The sequence below is a fragment of the Peromyscus maniculatus genome, chromosome 7, assembly GCF_049852395.1.
Source record: "Peromyscus maniculatus bairdii isolate BWxNUB_F1_BW_parent chromosome 7, HU_Pman_BW_mat_3.1, whole genome shotgun sequence".
Taxonomy (NCBI): domain Eukaryota; kingdom Metazoa; phylum Chordata; class Mammalia; order Rodentia; family Cricetidae; genus Peromyscus; species Peromyscus maniculatus.
Genome location: NC_134858.1, coordinates 45602128 through 45625970, shown reverse-complemented (window position 1 = coordinate 45625970; position 23843 = coordinate 45602128). Strand labels below are relative to the sequence as shown.

At 42.9% G+C, this 23843-nt stretch overlaps 2 protein-coding genes across 4 annotated transcripts; one reads left to right on the top strand and one right to left on the bottom strand.

Moving 5' to 3' along the window:
• Window positions 1–15925: 15925 nt before the first annotated feature.
• Window positions 15926–16338, bottom strand: C7H11orf71 (chromosome 7 C11orf71 homolog). The gene has a single exon (XM_006979758.4). It carries the CDS (start codon window positions 16336–16338, stop codon window positions 15982–15984), a length of 357 nt encoding a protein of 118 aa, XP_006979820.1. The 3' UTR covers window positions 15926–15981.
• Window positions 16339–16513: 175 nt separating this feature from the next.
• On the top strand, window positions 16514–23279 carry Rbm7 (RNA binding motif protein 7). Of its 3 annotated transcripts, XM_076576243.1 has the most exons (6): window positions 16560–16753; window positions 17688–17792; window positions 17893–18055; window positions 18719–18806; window positions 20874–20964; window positions 21985–23279. In XM_076576243.1, exons 3-6 carry the CDS (start codon window positions 17995–17997, stop codon window positions 22342–22344), a joined length of 600 nt encoding a protein of 199 aa, XP_076432358.1. In that variant the 5' UTR covers window positions 16560–16753; window positions 17688–17792; window positions 17893–17994; the 3' UTR covers window positions 22345–23279. The 3 variants fall into 3 exon arrangements, with proteins under 3 accessions (XP_076432357.1, XP_042136802.1, XP_076432358.1); XM_076576242.1 differs by lacking the exon at window positions 17688–17792 and having other exon boundaries at window positions 16514–16753; XM_042280868.2 differs by lacking the exon at window positions 17688–17792 and having other exon boundaries at window positions 16546–16753; window positions 20874–20968; window positions 21985–22230.
• Window positions 23280–23843: the final 564 nt, after the last annotated feature.

Below are 23843 nucleotides of genomic sequence, written 5' to 3'. Positions count from 1 at the left end.
TGAGGAACGCAGTCAGGAGCATCTGGAGCCCTTTTCCCTTCATGGGCTGCAACTTCACCTCAGAAACAGATTCTTGCCTCAGGCGCTTCTCTGATGTTCTCATTTTATTGTGTCTGCAAGATTTCCTGTTTATCACCGAGCAGGGAAAAGACAGTATCCTTCCCAACTGTTTCTGCACCGTGAGGCTGCAAAAGGATACAGGAGGAATGACCCCGGGATGCAGCTGTCACTGCTCGAGTCTCTAGAGTTTTGTTTTCTTGAAGGGAAGATTCAGTTGAGAGACATAATTTAAGCAGTTTATTTAGCAAAGCAAAGCACACAGCCAAAGGGAGATTGGAGTGAACTGTCGCAAAAGGGAGGGGAAAGTAGTGGGTTTGGTGCTGTAGATTTTGATGATTTTTTTTGAATATTCATGAAGTGAGTGGGATATTCATGAACTAAGGTGACTATGGTAGTTTGAATGTAATTGGCCCCCATAAACTCATAGGGAGGTGTGGCCTTGTTAAAGTAGGTGTGGCCTTTTTGAAGGCAGTGTGTCACTATGGGGGCAGGCTTTGAGGTCTCTTTTGCTTAAGCTTCATTCAGTGTCATAGACCATTTTCCTGTTGCCTTCTGATCAAGATGTAGCCAGCACCATGTCTGCCTGCATGCTGCCACACTCCCCTGATGATAGTGGACTGAACCTCTGAAACTGTAAGCTGCCACCTCAATGAAATGTTTTCCTGTACAATAGTTGCCGAGGTCATGGTGTCTCTTTACAGCAAGAGAAACCTAACTAGGACAGTGACTCTTTTTTGGTGGACCAAATCTTCATTTTAGTGTATTTCTTCCCACAATCCTCTAGACAATCCAACAAGGGGAGTGTGCTGAGTAGTTGTATGTCTACTTGACAGAAGCTAGAATCATGAGGGAAGGGAGCCTCAACTAAGAAAATGCCTCTGTAAGATCAGGCTGCAGCTAAGCATGTAGAGCACTTTCTTAATTAGTGATTCGTGGGGAGGGCTTGCCCATTGTGGATGGTGCCACCACTGGGCTGGTGCTCCTGGGTTCTAGAAGGAAGCAAGCTGAGCAAGCCAGTAATCAGCTCCCCTCCATGGCCTCTACATCAGCTCCTACGTCCAGGTTCCTGCCCTGTGTGAGAGTTCCTATCATGGTTTCCTTCAGTGATGAACTAAAATGTGGAAGTGTGAGCCAAATAAACCCGTTCCTCCCCAACTTGCTTTTTAGTCATGGTGTTTCATTTTCTATGGTGTTTCTATTGCAGCAATAGAAACCCTAAGTAAGACAGGGAGTGCAGATGCAGCCCATTCCTTAGTCCACCGTGTAGGAATGCTCAAGCTCCTTAGTTTTGTATGCTGGGAAGGAGACATCACCTCTGAGATACCATGTAGATTTTCCGGTCAGCTCCCTGTCTGATGTTTTTGGGAGGTGTTTTTGGGACTGATCCCTGGCTGGCTGTAGCTCAGGGAAACTGAGGCTTCAGTTATGAAAGCCAGACTTGGACAATGCACCAAAAAAATGGCACAAACAGGAAACAGGACTTAGGCTGCGTGCAGGGTCTCCTTCTCCCAGCTCCACCACTGGTGTCTGTTTCTCAACTCACACAGCAAAGGCAGAACTCTATCCTGAGTGCTCTGCCTGGGCAGTGGGCTACCAACCAGGCAGGGGACAGAGACTCCCTCTGATTCTCCTGCGGCGTGCACGGGCTTATGCAGTAGTCACACAAAGCCAGGCCAGTCTCTGAGCGGTTTTAGAAACAGAGTCCTTTTCCCATTTTTCCCATTGTTATGTTGTCCAGGTTGACTTTGAGCTCTAGTGATCTTCCTGCCTCCAACTCCCAAGGAGCCGAGGCTACACACGTGTGCAATTGCACTCACCTGTCTCTTCCCCGTGTGCGTGCTGTGCTTGTGCAGGCTCCTGGTCTTTATTTAAATTCTCCTCCTGCAATTCTCTAGAGTCTAGTTCTTTCTCCTGGGGCTCTTTGAATGAGAATGCTCCCCTTAGGCTCGGTCCCCTGTTGGTGGCACTGTTTTGAGGAGGTTATGGGGAGCATAAGGCTATGCAGCCTTGCTGGAGGAGATGCATTTGAGGGGTTGGCTTTAAGGATGTAAAGCCTCGCCTCACATCCAGTTGCCTCTCTTCATCTGGTTCTTGCAGTGTGATCTCTCAGCTTCCTGCTCCTGCTGCTGTGGCCACAGCTTGTTGCTCTGCCTCCCTGCCATGTTGGACTCCCATTCCTCTGGAACTGTCAATCAAAACAAACGTCTTTAAGTTGCCTTGATCACGCTGTCTTATCACAGGGAAGTTACTAATCCACCTCTGATTTATGACTGCCTGACCTTTCTTTGAGGTGAGTGACTTTCACTTCTTTAGAAGGGAAAGGAAGATCTTTAAAACAGAACAAAAAAAAAATTTTACATGCCAGGCGGCGGCGCACACCTTTAATCCCAGTGTTCTGGAGGCAGAGGCAGGTGGATCTCTGTGAGTTCAAGGTCAGCCTGATCTATAGAGTGAATTCCAGGACATCCAGGGCTACTCTGAGAAACCCTGTCTCAAAAGACAATACATTTTTTTTGACATTTATTTATTTTGTGTGTGCATGTATGTATGTGGGTATGTACACACCGTGGCACATCTATAGAGATGTTGGTTCTCTCCTACAGTGTGGGCCCCTGAGATCAAACTAAGGTAGCCAGGCTTGCAAATGCTTTGCTATCTGAGCCCTCTTGATGGCCCCAGGAGAGGAAGAGAGAAACTGAATTTCGGTCTCATGCTCTCCTCTTGTTCTGTATCCAGAGAACATGAGGACCACAGTAATCACAAAGGCTGCAGCCCCGGACAGGTGTGTTTTCTGAAAGGCAGGGAAGGGGTGGAGCTGGAAATGAGCCCTGTAAGAGGTGGAGGGAGATTGGGATCACAGCATGGCACCTCACTAGCTGAGCCATCTAGATTAAATACTTCATGATTCAGTTTCCTTCTCTATCAGATGGAGATACAGACTGTGCAGTGCACCCCACAAGTTCAAGTGCTGGGAACTAAACTACCACATTCCTATGATGTTGCTGTTTGGAGAGGTGTAGACAAAGTCATGAGTGTGGGATCTGTGACTTCATATAAGAAGACAAACCTGTACACAGAGAAATCCTGTCTCGAAAAACCAAAAAAAAAAAAAAAAAAAAAAAGACAAACCTGAGCTTACACACTTGCCCTCTAGCCACGTGATACCCCCCTCGGTGTCATGGCATAGCAGGAGAGCTCTCACCAGCTGCAGGATCTTGATGCTGGATTCCCAGGCCTTCACAACCGTGATAAACAAGTGAATAAACAAATGCATAATTCTTCATAAATTGCCCAGTTTTGGGAATTCCGTTACAGAAGTGGAAAATAAAGTAAGGTAAAGTTCTTTCTCGAAGACTGTCTATAAAAATTAAAAGATACAACATATATATGCTAACTAGTGTGACCACAGAAGGCCACAGGAACCATACATGATGAAATTCAAGGGCCATGCCCAGCCGGCTCCACCCTTCAATGGCCCTGAGAAAGCTGATCTGGTCCCTCATTGGACACTGCAGCAAGAGAGTTGGCCCCAACCCTCATGGGAGAGCTGGCCCCAATGTCCTGAGCATGGGAGTATTGCCACACACACCCATATTCGGGAGAGGTGGCCCCACCCCACCCCACAGGCATGGGAGAACTAGCCCTGATGGCATGCATGGGCATAGTAGAACTGGCTCTGACCCTTGCCTGAGGTGGGTAGCTCCAGGCCCATACTGGCCAGCTCACTACCACCCAGGCCCACATCTAGGGCTTTGGGTTGGCCTACTCTACATCTACCCCATCTATGACCTACTGGAGCATGTGAAGGGACTGGTCCTTTGGGAAAATATCCGCAGATTCTCCATGATTTGGAGAGGCTGTGGGATATTCGAGAGGAGTTTTGGTGAGGGGTCAGTGGTGATGGTGTACCAGAAATCAGAGGCCTTGAACCATACCAATGACCATTGTGATGAATACTTCAGGTAAAGCTGATTGGACAAGAGGGTAAGCTGTGTGACACACCGAGGCTCCCATTGACACAAAGACAAATGAGGTGTCAGAAAGGTGAGGAAGACAGGGGAGAGAAGAGGGTTTGGGGTTTTTGGGGGTGGGGGGGGTAGGGGGGATTTTCTTACATTATTTTGGGGGTGCTGCAAGGGTGAAGAGTGGAAATGAGGGGACTGGAAAATAAACAGAATTGGGGTGCATGGTGTAAAATTCCCAAAGAATCAATAAAGAAATTATGTTATAAAATATTAATTTCTGACATCCAACAGATAAAGAATTGGCAAAGGTAGTGGTCTCGAGACAAACAATACTGTGTTCTGGGTGTCTGAGCTATGGTCCTGGAGCTTCTGTGGTACATAGGAAGCTTCATAGGGGCTAGCGAGAAGGCTCAGTGGTTAAGAATGCTGGCCAGCAATCACGAAGACCAGAGTTTGGATCCCAGCACCTAGGTAACAAGTCAGGCAACCAGCAAGCATCGAGGGATCTAACAGACATATGACTTCTGTGAACACATGTGCATACGCTCACAGACACACATAAATAAATCAGTCTTTTTAAAAGAGCGTCACATAGGAAGTTGATGCTGTTCTCCAGCTCTTGGCTCTCGTGTGGTGAGATCCTGAACTCTTGGAGGGATCTCTTCAAATGAAGATGGTGACAGCCTATTTTCAACCCATTACACCTGATGTGCTCACACATTACTCCTGTGACTGTGTGAAAACAAAACAAAACACAAAAATGAAAAGATAAAATGCCATGTGAAGAATAGAATGGAATGACTTACTGGCTTACTTTTTTAATTTAAAAGCAAAAAGGAAAAATTTTTAAATGAAAAAAATGAGGGAACTATGGTTGGTATGTAAAACAGAAAAAAAATTTAAATAAAAAAAAGCAAAAAGGTGTTTGCCACACAAACCTAATAACTTGAGATCAATACTCAGAACCCACAGTGGACAGAGATAACTTACTCCATAATGTTGTCTTCTGACCTTCACACATGTGCTCTGGCATGGGCATGCATATGCATACACACACACACACACACACACACACACACACACACACACATACACACACACACACACTGGCATGGGCATGCATATGCATACAACACACACATACTGGCATGGGCATGCATATGCATACACACACACAAATGAAATTCAAAAACTGGGTTTAGGTATTTGAATGCAGACTTTGCTACTTCTTGGAAAATAAAAGCATATAATAAAAGGTCTGAGTAACCAATTTGTACTCTTAAATCAGAATGTTCTTGGATTTTTATTCAGGCTTATCTTTAAGATAAACTATGTGTTTTCAGACAGTCCAATATTTGATATTAATTTGAGTCCCTAAGCTATGTTTCATTTGACTATCAATGTCAAAATGACACCATGTAAGAGAGCTACTTTGAACTGTACCTTCAGTGGCTGCAGACATAGTGGTTGCCTAGTACACACAAAGTCACGCATGTGCTTGATCCCTGTACTACACCATATGGAGTGTGGTGGTACACACCTGAGATACCAGCACTTTGGAGGTAGACACAGTAGGATTAGAAGTTCAATGTCATTCTTGGCTATATAATAAGTTTGACAAGACTCTGTACTTTCTGTTGCTATGATAAAACACCATGACTAAATGCAACTTATGGAAGAAAGAGTTTATTTAGGCTTATGGTTCCAGGGTGATAAGAGTCCATCATGGTGGGGAGGCATGACAGTAATCGGCAGGAGCAGGAAGCTGAGAGACCATATCTTCAATATCAGCCATGAAGCAGAGGCAACCGAATTGAACTAGAGCTGGGCTGCATAATCACAAAGCCCACTTCCTCCACAAGTCCATACCTTCTAAACCTCCCCAAACAGAGCTGTCAACTTGGAACCAAGTGTTCAAATACCCAAGCCTATGAGGGCCATTTCTCATTCAAACCACCACAGACCCTAGTCCCAAAAACAAACAGACAAAAAACCCCAACAAAATAACAACAACAAATCTGTAACTTCAAAATACATACTTGTGGAAAGATCAAGTTTTATCAAATGACCTATAAAGCAAAAACAAATGGTCATAATCCCTTCAGTTCACTCAAATGAAAGTTTGAATTAGATGCTGAGGGAGGGAGGGAGTGACTTCAGTGTTTGGGATAGAAGCCTTTTTGTGATGCCCAGACTCCCTGAAATTATTCACCAAATTTTGTGTTCATGGGATTATGTACATTTTCCCTAGAAATTTTATCTGTTCCCTCTTGGTTTGTTTGTTTAATGTTTGCCCTTCTGGGGATTAGATTAGCCCAAATAGCAAGGGTCTATCTATGTATACAACTGCTGTGATCAATAGGGGAAAAAGGAGTATATTTTCTTCTGCAGCCATGGGCATGTGAGAAAGGATTAGCTTGGCTACCTGACTTTTGCAATTTAACGGATGTATTTATGGTGGAATATTAGAGGTGACTTGTCTTGATCCAAAAATGCTAAATTTTTAAAAACCTGGACTATGTTTTCAAAAATTCAAGATGCATTTTGCAAAGCAAGGGAAAATAAATTCAGGCTGCTAGCTTGGCAGCTGGTCTGGATACAGTATTTTGCTCTGTTTACTCTGTCAGGAAGCCAGTTCCATTTGATTAAATTCTGAAATTAAAATGCATGCACGCTGAAAGATAGCAGCTTCATGCTTTTACCCGTATGGAAAATGTGATTAAGGAAATGAACTCAGAAGCTGTAGCGCCAGAAGAGATCAATGCAACAGCTGTATTCAACCAGGCTCAATGGGTTAGACCTTTACTTTATTAAAATGGATGGCTTTAGCAGAGAAACTGTGTCCACATCACAGTACTGGTGTATTGCTCTGAGCTTGGTCTGAGAAGAGAGCCAAGTTGGAGCTGCCATAATATTTGATGGCAGCCGAGCAAGTGCAGATCTGTTCTCACTCCACAAAGCTAAAATTAAGCCAAAGGAGAGATAATTAAAGAATTTATATGCACAGTCTTCCCACATCAACATACTGGATTCTTTTCAAAATTGCTAGTATGTTCTAATTTGGCAGATTTTCCAGAATAAACTACACAAAAGCAATCTTGAAAGCCTGTGTGAGGCGGCAGCATCTTCCACTTTGCCTAAAGTGGAGTGGACTGTGGATAATAATTGATATGTGAAATATCGTTAGAGAGCAGATCTGACTAGATAACTCACAAAAAGAATTTCACTGTGCTTAGTTATATAGTTACCAGAGAGGAAGAGAGGAGTTTATTAGAAAATATTTAAATTTTGATTGCCAACTCTTGACTTTGGCCACAGAGGGCCTGTTAATGAGTTGGGAAAAAACAAAACAAAACAAAACAAAACAAAAAACAGTAGAAGATGTGAAGGGAGTATGTCCTAAGAGATGCTGAATTAGGGGATAACCTAAGAAGAGTTTAGGCATAGGTCATCATTCTGTACACAGCAGTAGTATACATAGACCTTTCCTCTCTGAGCTGATCTAATCCCCAGAAGGGCAAACATCAAACAAACAAACTAAGCCAGGCGGTGGTGGCGCACGCCTTTAATCCCAGCACTCGGGAGGCAGAGGCAGGTGGATCTCTGGGAGTTTGAGGCCAGTCTGGTCTAGATCCAGGACAGGCACCAAAACAACACAAAGAAACCCTGTCTCAAAAAAACAAAACCAGTTGGGGATTTAGTTCAGTGGTAGAGGGCTTGCCTAGCAAGCACAAGGCCCTGAGTTTGGTCCTCAGCTCTGAAGAAAACAAACAAACAAACCAAGAGGGAACTTACATTGTTCTAAAACAGGTGAAACATTTTATATTATACTTAAGAGATATGCAGAGTGAAAGTAAGTTAAAAATAATAAAGCAAGGGAATGTAAGACAATTTTGCACAATGGTTGTGTGTGTATGGAGGAGATGCGAGCTGGTTATCACAGAGCGCTAAAGAGGGATTTTTAAAGCATGTTCTTTAAACTGAGAAATAACGTAAGTGCATGGACTCAGTTGCATTTTACTCATAGTCATAGTTAGGGTTTCTATTATTGTAATGTAACGCCTGACCAAAAAGCAAGTTGAGGAGAAAATGTTGTTTTTTTTTTTTTTTTTTGGCTTACACTTCCATATTGCTGTTCACTATTGAAGGAAGTCAGGTCAGGAACTCAAACAGGGTAGGATCCTGGAGGCAGAAGTCATGGAGGGGTGCTGCTTGCTGGCTTGCTTCCCCTGACATGCTCAGCCTGTCTTCTTATAGAACCCAGGACCACCAGCCCAGAGACGTCCTCACCCACTATGTGCTGGGCCCTTCCCTATGCATCACTAATTGAGAAAGTGCCTTACAGCTGGATCTCATGGAGACATTTCTTCAACTGAGGCTCCTTCCTCCAATGACTCTAGGTTGAGTCAAGTTGGTACAAAACTGGCCAGTACACGTATCCTCTTTTACATGTAGTAAGTATTGTATAACTCATCCTTTTAAGAAAAGAGAATGTTAGGAGAAAAACCTCCATGAGAATTTGGCTACTGGCTACCCTGAGACAATAAATCACATCACACAGTAACCAAGGGAATTAGCTTTGAGGTTAGGCTGCCTGATCAAATTTCAACCCTTGCTCTACCACTAAATAGTTCTGTGCCTTTGGGCAGTTTAGCAGAGAATTATTACATTCTCTGCTAACCAAGGCCCAAAAGCTAAACACAGGTCTTTGCCAGTTTTACTAGCCCTCCGGCTAAGAATGGTTTGTATGTTTTAAGTGGTGGAGAAAACTACCCTCAATAACGGTAGCCTTGGAGCTGTGACCGGCTTTAGAAGTCTCTGCTACAGGACTCTGTGTGTCTCTATGCTAAAGCTAAGCAGTGAAGCCCTTTCAACACCAGCTAACAGTCTTAGGGGCTGGAGAGATGGCTCATAGAACCCAGGTTTGCTTCCCAGCACCCAAATGGGGCAGCTCACAACTGCCTCTAACTCCAGTTCCGGGGTATCTGACACACTCTTCTGGCCTATGCTGGTTTCTGCATGCACACGGTGTGAGTAACTGCATACAGGCACACATAAGTAAACATCAAAACAAAAACAAACAAAACCAACAGCTAATAGTCTAGACTGATCACAACCTCAAACTGTTCCAGACACTTCTTGTGCCATCAGAACAAGCTACAGCCTCTATAGCCATACTGATTTTCAGTAGATTTATTTTCTGTGTTGCAACTAGAATCTAACAGCATCTTATGGATTCGGATGAAAGTGCAATTTTTTTTTTCATATTTCAAAAGTCATTTAACAGTGCAATTGAGGAGCTTCCACCTAAATGTCAATTGGAAGCAATTAATCTGCAATGTAATGACAGGCTGAAAGGCAAATATCAAGAGAGGGAGTTTAATAGTATTGTCTAAGTGCTTTCCAAGCAATGAATATACTCAATTAAACCATATGCTTGGAGTATTCTTATCAGTATTTGGCAGTATCTATCTGTATGAAAAGACATTTTCAAAGATGAAATACATAAAACCTCATTAAAACTCTGTGTTAACAGATGAGCATTTGCTGCTGATTTGATGTTATAAGGAACACAACTTTGAACTCCAGGTAAGTGAAATGCTGTTCACTGCGGCCCCCGCCCCAAGAATTTAATCCTTTTAGAATTACAATAAGTTGTACTCAATTACTCATATATGTGCATGTGGGGGCCACAGGCAGACGTCATGTGTCTTCCTTCATTGCTCCCTACATTATTCCCTTATGACAGAGCCTCTCACTGAACCTGGATTTTAGCTAGGTTGGCTGGTCACCATGCTCTGTCATCTGCCTATCTTTGCCCACCAGCGCTGGGTTTACAGCCCCGTGTAGCCATGCTCAGCTTTATGTGGGTGATAGGGATTTGAACCCCGGTCCTCATGCGTGCACAGCAAGCCCTCTTAAGACCATTGAGCTATCTCTCCAGTCCCTCAATTACTCTTATATTTTAAATTTCATCAGAATAAGTTTTGGGAAATTTGTTCTTTCTTATGTAAGTTCCCATTGTCCCATTGGGAACAATGAGCTAAGTGCAGGGGTGTAAATCCTCACCAGATCAGAGATAATATAAAAGTGTTAATAAGGAACATATATTGTGAGAAACAGAAATGGCAGGCAAAATCTAAGAGAGAGAGAAGAGGGAGCAGCTTGAAGGAAAATGGGAACCCTTTTGCAACAGTGATTTGGCCTTGTTGTGTGGACACGAGCTGGTCAGGTAAGAGGTTGGCATATCATTATCTTGTTAAGTAAAACATTCCACAGCACCATTTGTCCTTCCTGAGCCCAGTCAAGGGAAATCAAGATCTGGATATTTGTATAAATCATTACAAGTCACTGGGCTGGCTCTAAGTATCAGAGTCTAATTGTTAAAGATAGGGAATATTTGCTATATGTTTAGCATTTTTGTTTCTACACCTATACAGGCCTTAACTTTGTCTCTTGGCTCACAATATCTGAAATATTTCCTAACTCGCTCTTTACAAAAAAATAGCCAACCCATCACAGGACGATTGTGACAAGCAGATATAGCAACCTCTGTGATGTGGCTAGCAGCAATACAGAATGGAGCGAGTACCCACATTCTTTACCAATCGTCTATTCTGGGCATGTTCTCCATGCCTCCATATTTTTAAATAAGTATAAATAAGGAAAATTTTACCTGACTCAAATATTCATGTGCATAAGTGTCAGCTGAAATCTTGGGTTAGGATCTGAGTTGCTGATCGAAAATTAAGCAAATCTTAAAGCACAATTTGCCTTAATGTTATACACATCTACTCCAGTTAGACCAAAGTGTTAACAAGTACTGTCCTTGTGGCTAGCAAGATGGCTTGGCAGGTAAGAGGTACTTGCCACCAAGCCCAAAGACTTGAGTTCCATTTCTAGAACCCATCACGTACGACAGAACTCACTTGGATAGTTGGTCCCTGACCTCTACACAGCTGCCATGGAGTGTTGCACACATATGCTAAACTAAAAAAAAATACTGCCCTTGCCTTCTTGGAATGTTCCTTCTTCAGTTTTGATTCTAAGAAAAAATAGCCTGTCTATGAAGTTTTATTTATTCATTCATTAGACCAGCACTATTTCCTCTTGAACGTATTTTATAGGTATAAAAAATGTTGGTGGTGGTGCACACCTTTAATCCCAGCACATGGGGAGGCAGAGCCGGGCAGATCTCTGTGAGTTCGAGGCCAGCCTCGTCTATAGAGACAGACCCAGGACAGGCACCAAAAACTACACAGAGAAACCCTGTCTCGAAAAACCAAACCAAAAAAAAAACAAAAACAAAACAAAAACAAAAACAAAAAACAACCCCCCCCCCCAAACGTAGGCGCGTTGAATGCCTCCAGGAAACTTACATTAGATGAAACAGAACAGATTATATCTGTCCCTGGAGCTGGCTGTGAAGCATCATGACAAATAACTGAATGAAGATTGGGCTCCAAGACAAAGGAAAAGCAAAATGGAGGGGAGGTAGTTGCTACACACTTTCCCAACCCTGCAAATTCATATATTTTCCTGTTTAGCCTGGTTAAAAATGGGCTTTTACAATGTACAGAGTCTTGATTAAGCTTAATTGGTAGAAAAAGGGTGAACAAATTAGGGAGATGAGGGAAACTAGGTATGAGGCAGAAATGAACACGGAAAGCCACAAGTGTGTATATTGGATTGTGCAATTCTTAGTCATCATGCTTCAGGGATTCTGAAGTGTTTGGGAACTCAAAGACAAAATATTTTTCTATGATTTATATATGCCTACTAAAGGAGGGCTGCCCTTAGATATTCCAGGGGGAAATCCAACCAAACCATTATTTAAAAAAAAAAAATAGTATTTCCAAGAAACAACTGTACTTATCTGTCTACATGAAGAGACGCTGTCATTAGTACACCAGTCTTCATCCTGTGTCAGGGGATCTGCAGTGACATGTTTGTCCTCTCCCACCCACCCACCAGGACATTGACAGGTATAGGTCAATCCTGTGCAGAACAGCTCAGGTTTCTGTACCTTGACAACCAAATATTTGCCTACGAACACTCTGGAAACTTATTAAAATCTTCCCCGCTCTATAATTTTCAATCTATGAGAAAGTTCAAGCTTTAGCACTGTCTCCAGTTGTTCTTACAGAAGAGGATCTCTCTGGGAGGGAGGATGCAAAAATTAAATGCACAGAGAAGCTGTCAAACACTGCTTCAAATGAAGAAAAGCGGCGCCCCCCTCCGAAGAAGCCATTGGAACTTTTAACATGCTGTCACACACTGGGCTGCCTAATGCCTAAGGTCATAAAGCATGCACCACTGGCCAAATTCAGTGTCCTTGCACCACTTCCAAAGTAGTTGCTTTTATTTCTAGTGAAGGACTCGAGGACAGACTTGGAGAAGCACTGAGTAGCTGTGAAAAGATAGGGGAGGAAGAGGGAGAGTGTGATCTAGCTAAGTACAAGTCAGGTAAGGGAAGCCATCACGGGGACACAACAAATACACATCATGGAGATTAGCTGAGGAGGAAAGACCTTGCAAATGAACGGGGACAGCCAGTAAGGTCAGGTATTGAGGAGCCATATTGAACATTATGCATTTGGTTGGCTAAGAAAAAGGCAGTTTTTTTTTTTTTTTTTTTTTTTACAGAATTGGAAAGATCAAAGATGTATTTATTTTTCAAGACAGGGTTTCTCTGTGTAGGCCTGGCTCTCCTGGAACTCACTCTGTAGACCAGACTGGTTTCAAACTCAGAGAGATCTTCCTGCCTCTACCTCCTGAGTGTTGGGATTAAAGGCGTGGGTCACCAGCACCCGTCTCCAGAGATGTATCTTAATGGGATCTGAATAAATGAACTGAATGTGTGAGACGGCTGGAAAGACACTGGGGTCTTCAGGGAGCACTCTTTCTTGTATTATTTCCCTTTCTTCCTTCCCTCCCTTTCCCTTCTACAATCACTCTTGTAAATACCATCTAGTACTAAGGGAAAGTCTCATTGGTCTCCTTTTGTTACTAGTCCCTTCACTGGGCTCCTTAAAAAAAAAATTGGATTTATTTTGCACAACTTTGGAGAGCAGGCTCTCTCCTTTCATTGTGGTATCCAGGGATGGAACTCTGGTCGCTCAGGCTTTCCACAAGCTTTTACCTTCTTTCAGTGGCTCCACTGGTCTCCTTTTAATACCTTGAATGTTTTTAGAATTTTAAAAACCATGCTAACAGGAGCCCACACAAGCTGTCCAGCTGCCTAACCCCAGGTGCTTATAAAGACTTTCTAACTCCCAATCCTATTCTTTGAACTCGTGCTATAGGGTCAGCACGTGCATTAGCAGCACTGCCAGGACACTCACTTTGGGAAGCAGCATAAGATAAGGTCTGTTCTTGGGAACACTTACTTGTCTATTTCGGGTAACTTCAAAGGTTTATGTCGGTTCCTGCTTCCACGGGATGGGATAGTATTTGTGATACATTGTAACTTCGACACCTCTGCACATACTAAGAACAAGGATTTGGGCATCCACTGACGCTCATGTAAAATAATGGAGTTTATGTGCAGGCTCTCTTCCCTCCAAAGGAGACATCATGAACCTTGTTAACACTATTACTCATCCAGAGCCTGACTCCTGATGACCACAGACACACCAGAACAGAAATGAAGTCAACTCCCTTCAGCCCTTCCTTGCCCAAGTGCACTTTTAGGTTTTCATGACAGGTTTTGTTTCTTCATTTGCAAACCTCAGGGTATGTTCCAGAAACAATTTAATGCCCAACCACCTCCAGAGTGATGAGTGCTTGGCCTGCCATTGTCTTTAATTACCCTCTTTCAAGCTCTACAGTGTCCTCGTTTGCTAAGGTACTAACCTTTTTTTATCATAAAATTTCTTAATCCCTACTTCCCTATGTCTAACTTCAACAGAACGTCTTTTTAGTACAGAATCAGGTGTTAAATGGGCAAGACCTGAGTCCCTTTAGCCCTATTTTGCACTCAGAGTATTTGATGAAATCAGGATTCAGCTTCTTCTCAATTCTCTGGCAGCTAACTTACTGCCTTTTGAGGTGGCATTTTCCACTATTAGATAGCTCTCCATTTTAGGACTGCACTCTTTTTTCAAGCTTCATTTCACTATCCCTCCCCAGGCTGAAACCCACAGTATTATGTGGAATTTCCTCAACTATGAGTTTCGATTAAAGCTCTGATAACTTCCTTTTAGGTATCTGGGATAGTTTGTTATAAATTATCTTCTGAAATATTATCAAGCATGCACAGAGTGATTCAATCAGCTCAACCTACTGATCAACAGCCTCTAGCACGATGCCATGCACTCGATTAAAAGTAGCTAATATTATTTATTCTGTCAGCATCTTTCTTTTGGCATGATTTCTTCTCACTATATTAACCACTCTATAGAAATCCTCATCTTAACATGTGGTTCTATAACAATCACTGTGTAGTATGTGGTGATTTTACTTTATCTCAATATTTTAAGTAAGTCTGAGTAGACAAGGGTCCACAAACAACACAAAACTCCCACAAACTTCCAATACTACTTTGGGGAACAGTATAAAAACGATCAGCCACCTAAGAGAACCATAACAGTTATCACGGGAAGCCATCACAACCAATACCGAAAGGCATTACCTATTAGCTTCTCCATTCAGAATGCATTCATGGCTCTTGAAGCAGGGACGTGTGAAGTTCACCTGCTGCTGGGTACACACCTATCACTGGGGACCCTTAGGTAGGGTTTCTAGTTCTAGACCAATCTGGGCAGCACAGGAAGGCCCTGTCAAGTAAGTTATAAAAACTGTTCCAGGATTCAAAAAGTAAAGACAAAGATTTCAAGTGATCATAGTGAGCAGACCAAATGAGAAGTGACTCTGATGGAGCCTTAAGTCCCTCCAGCATATTTTGTGACAGCAGACTCACACTAATAAACGTGGAGTCAATGACATGACACATATAACAATTCATTTGAAGTCTTTGGAAGAGTATGCACATTGACTTAACTTGGAATAGTACTTGTTTTTAGCATGTTTAAGATTGGAGTCTGGCCAGGCCTGGTGGTGCATGGCTCTAATCCCAGCACCTGGGAGGCAGAGGCAGTCATGTCTGTCAGTCCCACAACAGCCAGGGCTACAGAGTGCGACCCTGGGGAAACAAACTGGGAGTCTGTAGACATTAGTAAAAAACAGAGTTGGGGGGGGGGATTGCTGGGGACTGGGGGTAATGTGAGGTGGTGAGAGAAGATGTAAGGATAAAACAGTGTAATAAAGGACATTTGTTTTCACCAACACGAATTCAAGGGTAGTCTGAAGTAAAGAGGAAGGCAGTTAAGAACACTTGAATTACAAGCCTCAGAGTAATCACTCTGGGAGGTTTGTGGAAATCAGATACTGCTGGATTCTGTATTGAGTAACTGTTACTCAAGCCGGGTGTGTGGCTCACGCCTGTAAATCTCAGCACCTAGGAGGCACAGGCAGGTAGGCAGGCTGATTTCAAGACCATCCTTAATACATGGCATGTCCCAGCACGCCTGGACAAGAGACTACATTCACAGTCACTTAGAAAATCCCTCCTACATTCTTTTTGGCCCCATATGGATCGATATTAAGACATGCCCCCTAATTATGTAACATTGGCTGGCCTGGAACTCGAGCCTGCCTCCCGAGTCCTGAGATTAAAGAGGAGTGTCACTACGCCCGGCCAAACTTTTTCTTAGATTGGGTTACATTAACTGCCCACATCAGTGAAGATATCAGTAAAAATAAAACTGCTTCTACACCAACAAATGGTTTCAGGGAGGCCTTGTCTGCAAGCTCGGCCAAACTTTTCTTTGATAGGGCTATATTAACCGCCCCCATCGGTGAAGATATCAGGGAAAAATAAAACTGCCGCTACACCAACACACGGTTTCAGAGAGGCCTTGTTTGCAAGCGAAGTGAGTGAGGGGAGGCATTCGTTCTACGTCGAGATCCGGGCTGCGAGGGCATTTCCCAACGCAACCAGACGCTGCTGCAGCTCCCTTCTCAAGAGGTCCAGCTTGACGCCAGGGGTCGGGTAAGGCGAGAATCTGCCTTGGCGGCTGCGGCTCCGGCTGCGGCCACCAACGGGCATTCGGCGCCTGTCGGTGCGAACGCTGGGTCGCGCTGGCGGCCGGGGTCCTCCTGGCTGATTCGGCTCAACACTAGTAACCAGGAAGCTGTCTCCGGAGACCATCGCCCACGCCACGGCCGACGGGCTGAGATCGCCTTGGGAGGACCGGTGGGCCGCCCTGTCGGCTTGATCGCCGGCCGACAGCGACACCGAGTTCTGGGCCATCCTTCAAACACCGCCCGCAGTGTTTGCTTGACGAACGTCGACCAAACCGGGCCCTCGGCAGCGCCGCAGGTCACTCCAGGCCGCGTCGGGATCAACCGTTACCAGCCCCTGCCGCCATGTTCAGTGCCACGGCGGAAGACGCAGCCGCCGGAAACCCGCGCGCATGCGTAGCCGGCCTGCGGTCGCGCGCGAAGGGCGTTTACGTCGTGACGTCTGAACGAGAGGACGCGGGTCTTCGCGAGAGTGCGCAGTAGGGTCGGTCGGCTGGCGCCTGGCTGTGAGCAGTCAGACTAGGCCCGAGACTGGAAGCGACGCGGAAATGGGGGCGGCGGCCGCCGAGGCCGACCGCACTCTGTTCGTGGGCAACCTGGAGACGAAGGTGACGGAGGAGCTCCTCTTCGAGCTCTTCCACCAGGTAAGGCGCGGGCACGGCCCTAGGGCGGCGCGGGCATTCAAGGGCCTAGCTAAGAAGCGGAGCGCGCCGGGCCGGAACCCCCGGGGCGTTCGGGCCAAAAGTGACGTCTGATGATGTGGGTGCCTGCGTCTCCATCCCGGGGAAGGACCAGGGACCCGAGGCGGAACCTCAGCCTTGCTTTCCCTGTCCTGCGTACCTAGCCTTACCTATGAGTTAATTGGCCTTTGCTTCGTCTCACACGTTTCCGCTTTTCTCTTTCTAGTTCCGCTTAACTTGCGTATGAAATTGCAAACATTAAAGTGTTTTTTTTTTTGTTTGTTTGTTTTTTTTTCCTTCTTCGAGACAGGGTTTCTCTGTGTAGCTTTGGAGCCTGCCCTGGAACTCACTTGGTAGCCCAGGCTGGCTTTGAACTCACAGAGATCCGCCTGGCTCTGCCCTCCCCAGTGCCAGGATTAAAGGTGTTCGCCACCACCGCCCGGCTCATTAAAGTGTTTTAAAAACTCCATAAGCTTAACGTAGGAAAGTAGGAAAGCAGCATTGGCGTGTTTCTTAAGTCCGAAAAACCCAGCCTATCCTGTCCTTTCCTGCTTCATGACTCAGTAGCTGGTTATATTTGATCGATCGACGCGGAAGTTAATTTTTTCAGTCGAAGAAAATCCGCTTTGTCTTGTAAATGTTCTTTTTCGTGCCCCGAGGAAATGACAGCTGTTGTTTTGCTTTGTAAGACGTCACACAATCATGGGAGATGTAGATACAGTATCATGCTTTCTGTTCTTTTAAATATTATAAATAACAATCTCGACTTAAGTCAGAACTAGAATTGTTATCCTTACTAAAAGGGAAGTAGATGGCTGGCCCTTGTCAGGACATCTTGTTTTTAATGAGATCTTGATTACATACTTTTGTTTAAAACTTTGTGTTCTCTTCTTTATAGTATTTGAGACAGAGAGACAGTCTCTGTAGCCTTGGTAGCCTGGGACTCCGAGGCTGACTTTGAACTGATCCTCCTGCCTGCACCTCCTGACTGCTGACAATACAGGCATGTGCCACCGTGACAGGCTTGCATTCTCATTTGTTTCTGAAATTCAGATGTTTTCCTGAAATTGCCTTGTTTAAGTTACGAATACTTTTCTTTGCAGGCTGGGCCAGTAATAAAGGTGAAAATCCCAAAAGATAAAGATGGCAAACTGAAACAGTTTGCATTCGTGAATTTCAAACACGAAGTGTCCGTTCCTTACGCCATGAATCTTCTCAATGGAATCAAACTTTTCGGGAGGCCTATCAAAATTCAGTTTAGATCAGGTAATGGCTCAGGAATAGTGGCAATAGGGAGAGGGGCTTTTGCTTGTTTGTTTTTCTTTTGCTTTCTATTTTACTATTCCAGTTTTTGTTTGTTTGTTTGGTTTTTGAGACAGGGTTTCAGGTATTCTAGGCTAACTTCGAACTCACTGTGTAGCCAAGTCTGGCCTTGAACTCTTGGTCCTCCTGCTTCTACCCCCAAGTGCTGGGATTGTAGTTGTTGACTCCGTACCAGACTTTTGTTTTAAAGATTGGGAATAGGGAGTTAGTGATGAAAATACTTGAAATTTTGCTATTTCCCAGGGTGCTTTGTGATTTACAAATACTGATTTTGTTGCTCCTCTTCTGTGAGGATAAGATAAAGCTTTCAACTCATCCAGTCATACATTATAGGATGGGTATCAGAATACCGTTGCCAGATTGGCTGTTTCTGCTTTAAGTAGTATCTTGTTTGGAATGCTTTCTTTTTCTGCTATTACTTACTTAAAAACCTGTGAGGTAGTCTATAACAATTTTAGTGGTGGTTTGTTTTGTTTTAGTTTGAGGGGGGTTGGTGTTGCTTTTAAGCTATTTGTCTCTTTGTGGGTAATTTAGACTGGAGGAGACATTTCAAATTGTTGGACTCTTTGGTTTTCAATTAGAATTTTTGAAATTACCTCATTTTAGGAAGTAGTCACGCCTCTCAGGATGCCAGTGTGTCATATCCCCAGCATCATGTTGGAAATTTAAGCCCCACCTCCACATCTCCTAACAGGTACTGTTTCTCACTCACTATTAAAGTCATTTATCAGAGAGTTTCGGAGGTAATGACCTCAGTGCACGATTGACTGGTTCTTTTGCACTAAATAAAATACAACTGTAGTCATATGTGTTAAAGACAGGAATTGAAACAAAAAATATTTACCCTAATGGCAGTATACTGTGCACCCCCACCCACCCCCCATCTTTTAAAGGTTATATTAACTTTATAGTAACTTTATCCCTGATAATTTTTTTTCCCTTGCTGTTTAAAAGTACTGATTAGTGAATATTGACTACTGGGCTGAGTTAATAGAACTGGAGTGTAAATCTACCTTTGCCAATTGTACAGTCATTAGGCTCATTTCTCTTGGTCCTATCCTTTGAGGAAAGAAAGTTGAATAAAATGGTCTCTGAAATCCCTGTAGCTACTGAAGGTTAGAGATAGTCCTGTCTTTACTTAACTCAGTTTGTTTTAGATGCTTCACCAAATCCTTTCCATGTATGACGTCAGTTACTGCTCGAAGCACCTATGAAGTAGGATTTATCTGTCTCTACTTTGAGTGCAGAAAGTTAATTTTGGCTAACTTGCCCAAATTTGAGCTGTGTGCAAGCAGTGTGTGAAGTTAAACCTGGTTGGTATGATCAAGCCACAGTATGGTACACTGCCAAGTGGAGCTTCAAATTGAGATGAACACATGTACTTTGTGGCTACTTGCTTAATTACTATAATTAGTTCTCTAGAGATGTAGAAAGTGCTTTGAGAGAGTTTTAACAGCAGGAGATGATGCAGATGGATGAGGAACTAAAAGAAGCCAGTGCAATGAAGGCAGTAGGGAATTTTGATGAAGTACATAAGAGCTAAGTAAGCATCTCATAGTGCTACAATCAAGTTTGGGGGGGATTTTATCCTAAACAGGAAGAAAGCATTAAAATAGTTTAAGTACAATGATGATACAAAGTTCAAAGTTTAAAGAGTTACTTGGTTGCCGTGGGAGAAGAATGTGTTAGAAGAGACACAGTGAAAGAAATACCAATTAGGAAGCTATTGGCAAGTGACCATGTGGGACTGTTGGATCAAAGTTGGTTTGGATTAAGGCATTGCCAAAGCCAGAGAGAATTGGATGGCTGCTTTGAAGAGAAATGTTGGAAGGAGGAATGATAAAAAGCAATGGTACAAAAACATTGATCTCCCTGTGACCTTTTTTGCCAGCTGAAGTCAATTAGTGGTGTAAACACTTGTCAGTTGGCACTCAAAATGTTCTCTTCAGCCACTTCCATAAAACAGTCAAAGGTATCCTAAGTGGAACAAAGATCTCCCCCTTAGAGTTTCTTGGGAGGGTTGAGTAAGTATACTAATCACTTATTTTAACTTTAATCACAGGCTAGGGTGGATTATTTTAATACGCTGCTGGCATAAAGTAAATTGTACTTTTGCCCCTCTTAGAATCTGGACACACGATCTCCTCTGAGACCCCCAGAAAAGCTAAAGGAGAGCCCCTTGTTTTTTCCTACCTCCACTCTAATCAACCCTAAGATGAGGAAACATGGTTAATTGTCCAAACCTTTTCAATTTAATGTCTCAGAAATATCTACCTAATTGCTCAAGTTAAAATTTATATCATTTATAGCTAGGTGATAAAATCTCTGAACGATGGCATTAGCTTAGGACCAATACATTGCCCTGCTGTCTCTGTCTGCAGTTATATCGGTAAAGGTAGCCATAGTTACGCAAGAGGAAAGTTGCCGTGTTCCCAGAAAACATCATGTTCAGAACTGTGTTTTGCTCCTAGGCTCCTAGTTTGACTTCTCTAACTAGCCTTTCCCACAGTTAGGACCTGTTCTGCCTCCAGATAATCACATTCCTCACTTTTTACTTTAAATGTCTCCATTTCAGAAAGGCTGTCCTGATCAGCCAACCTAAAGTAGACTGCCCTTTCCTCCAGCTGTTTCAGTCATCCAACACATAGGAACAGCTGTGCTTGTCTTAATCATTTTCATCATTGAGAACTGCCGCACTAGTGACTGGTGTTGAGTATTTGTTGAAGGATGACCACTCATCATTCTTGCTTTCTCTTTACAGCTATGAAAGGACTGTGGGTAACGTGACTCCATCAGCGCAGATGGTTCAGAGGTCCTTCTCTTCTCCAGAAGATTATCAGCGGCAAGCAGTAGTAGGTTTCCCCCCCCTCCCCCAGTTGAGTTGCTAAGACTTGGGTTAAAGTATTTCTGTTACATCAGATAACTTTTCACTTCTCAGTCAGTTTTATTACTTTATGTCCTTTATTTTAATTCTTAATACTGTGTCAAATATTTAGACTAACATGATCATTACAGTTTTAATAATTTAACATGTATCTTCTAGATCAACTTACCTGAAGTAGTTTTTGTAATACCATGAGACCTACCCTAAAACTCAAATCAGCTGTGTTTTGATGTTTCTTTTCTTTTTTGAGATAGTCTCACTCTGTAGACCAGGCTGCCCTTGAACTCACAGAGCTATACTCGCCTCTGCCTCCAGAGTGCTGGGTTTGAAGGTGTGCACCACTATGAACAGCTTTTGTTACCAACCCTTAACAGCTTCTAAGATGCAGGACCTATTCTGCTGCTGTAGCTGTCTTTCTCAGAGCCCATTCTGGATTCTGCTATGTGCTTCTTTCTCCTCTGAAATGGTTTCTGTTTGTTTGTTTGTTTTTCGAGACAGGTTTTCTTTGTGTAGTTTGGTTCCTGCCCTAGATCTCACTCTGTAGCCCAGGCTGGCCCTGAGCTCACAGAGATCTGCCTGGCTCTGCCTCCCAGTGCTGGGATTAAAGGCGTGGGCTACCAATGCCAAGCAAATGGTCTCTTTTTGATCAGTTTCTTAGCACTCAGATTGTATGCCACCTTCACAAAGATTTTCCTAGTGAGGGTCTAGTTCTTCATGTGTTCTTACAGTGATTCATAGTATGGTCATATTGAGTGATGTCTTTTATATTCTTGAAAGGAAGGAGTATTTTTGTTCAAGTATCTTTAAGTAGACATTCAAGATGAATGAAACTTTGGTATTGGGCCACATTTAATTACATTCAGCTTGGGATGCATCTGGGCAAGGGTGATTTTGATTTTCCTTTATTCTATGTATCATTGACTGACTAAATGATACATTGGCTTTGCTGTTAAGTCCTTGCAGTTAACATTTTTTTTTCTTCCCTCAGATGAACAATGTTTTCAGACAGATGTCATATGTTGGGAAATTTGGTTCTCCACATGCAGATCAGTCGGGATTTTCGCCATCAGGTCAATCACACGCTCATACCTTTAACCAGTCTTCCAGCTCCCAGTGGCGCCAAGATGCACTGTCATTACAGCGTAAAAGACAGAATTCTCACCCCTACCTAGGAGATAGACACTATAGCCGTGAGCAACGCTACTCTGACCATGGGTCTGACTATCATTACAGAGGAGGCCGAGAGGATTTCTACTATGACGACAGGAATCCTAATGGCTGGAGCCATGACTATGATAACAGAAGAGACAGTAGTAGAGGTGGGAAATGGCCCTCATCTCGACACTAACAAGCATTCCAAGGACATTGTTTACAGGGCCATTTTAGGCCCTTTTAATTAAGTCGTTCTGGAAGTATTTCTAAAAACTGTACAGAGTAGCCCCACAATTTTCCACCTGTCTTTGAAAAAAGAAATTTGAACCCAGCAGCAGTTTCATAGAGAACTGGAACTGTGGCTCCACATTTGTTACTTCAATTACCTTCCCTCAGGGTTTCAGAAGAGGAAGGATTTTATACAAGAGAATGGGCCACCATTCCAGTCATTTCAGCCTAGGAAAGATGAACTGTATAGGTTGGTTGATTATAAAGCAAATATTTGAGTTATCTCACCCTTTTGTGTTGCAAGAAATTTCTTGGTAATGAAATCATTTTGCTGTATATAGTAGGAAACATCCAAGTTGGTAGTCTGAAATGGCTATCTGCATTTTATTAATAAATGAGAAAATAGAACTTCTCAGTGATCGTTTTATTAACAATTTATTTAAAACAGTTTATTGGTTTTGTTTGGGAATAAATCATATTTTCTAACTCAGAATTTAAGTACAAATTCTGTGGTATGCTCTTGAATTTTATCACAATTAAACATACATTATAAATCTATACTAGTTCATTCTAAGAACTTTAAAATTGTCTCATTAAATTATATTTGATGTATGACTAGTCACTCAGGAAGTTAAATATCTACATGTATATTTTTACATAAAAAGACAGTGTTGATGAAAATTCTTAGAGGAACAGCAATGTTAATACATAGATAAAATGGCAAAATGTGGGATTATAATTTTGAAATTTTGTTTAACAAAACTTTCATGTTTCAAGATCCTGTTGCTCATTCACTGCAAGTCATTTTTACGAATTTATTCTGTGAGAAATGTGGATCCTCTTTATACCACAGCATTTATACTATGTTCCTTTTTTTAATATATTAAATACTTAAAAAGAGAACGTGTCTCTTTATTTTGGCATCACTGACGTCAGGGGGCTATCCAGTAAGTTAGCAGTGTGCTTTGAATCATGTCGGTTCACACTTTGGTAAAGATTGTCCATCTCACAGCATCTTCTGTAGATTTGCTTTGATGCCTGGCTAGACTTTTATTACATGGATTGTGTAGAGCACTGTGAACATGAGTTCCTTTGTCTGCTTTCTACACCCAGATGTTGTAATGTCCAGGCTCTGTGTCCTCACTTGGCATAGGTTAAGGTTTTGTTTGTTTGTTTAAAGAAATGGTTTGCTTAAGCAGTTTTATTTCCAATAAGCCTGATATCTCTAAGTCTCTCTATGGAAACTTAATACTTTATCGCACTTTAGCTTGGACTGTCATGTCAGTCCACAGGTCATCAGAAATAGTCTCGGCTTAATGGCTTTTGGGTGTAAGCCTTGGAAGAGCCAGTGACAATTTCCCTTTAGTTTGACCCAGTTGAACCAGTAAACTAAATATCTGTACTTTGTAAACAATCAGTTCGAGGTAGCCTCAGAATTCAATGTAGACAACAGTTGAAAGCTCCGTT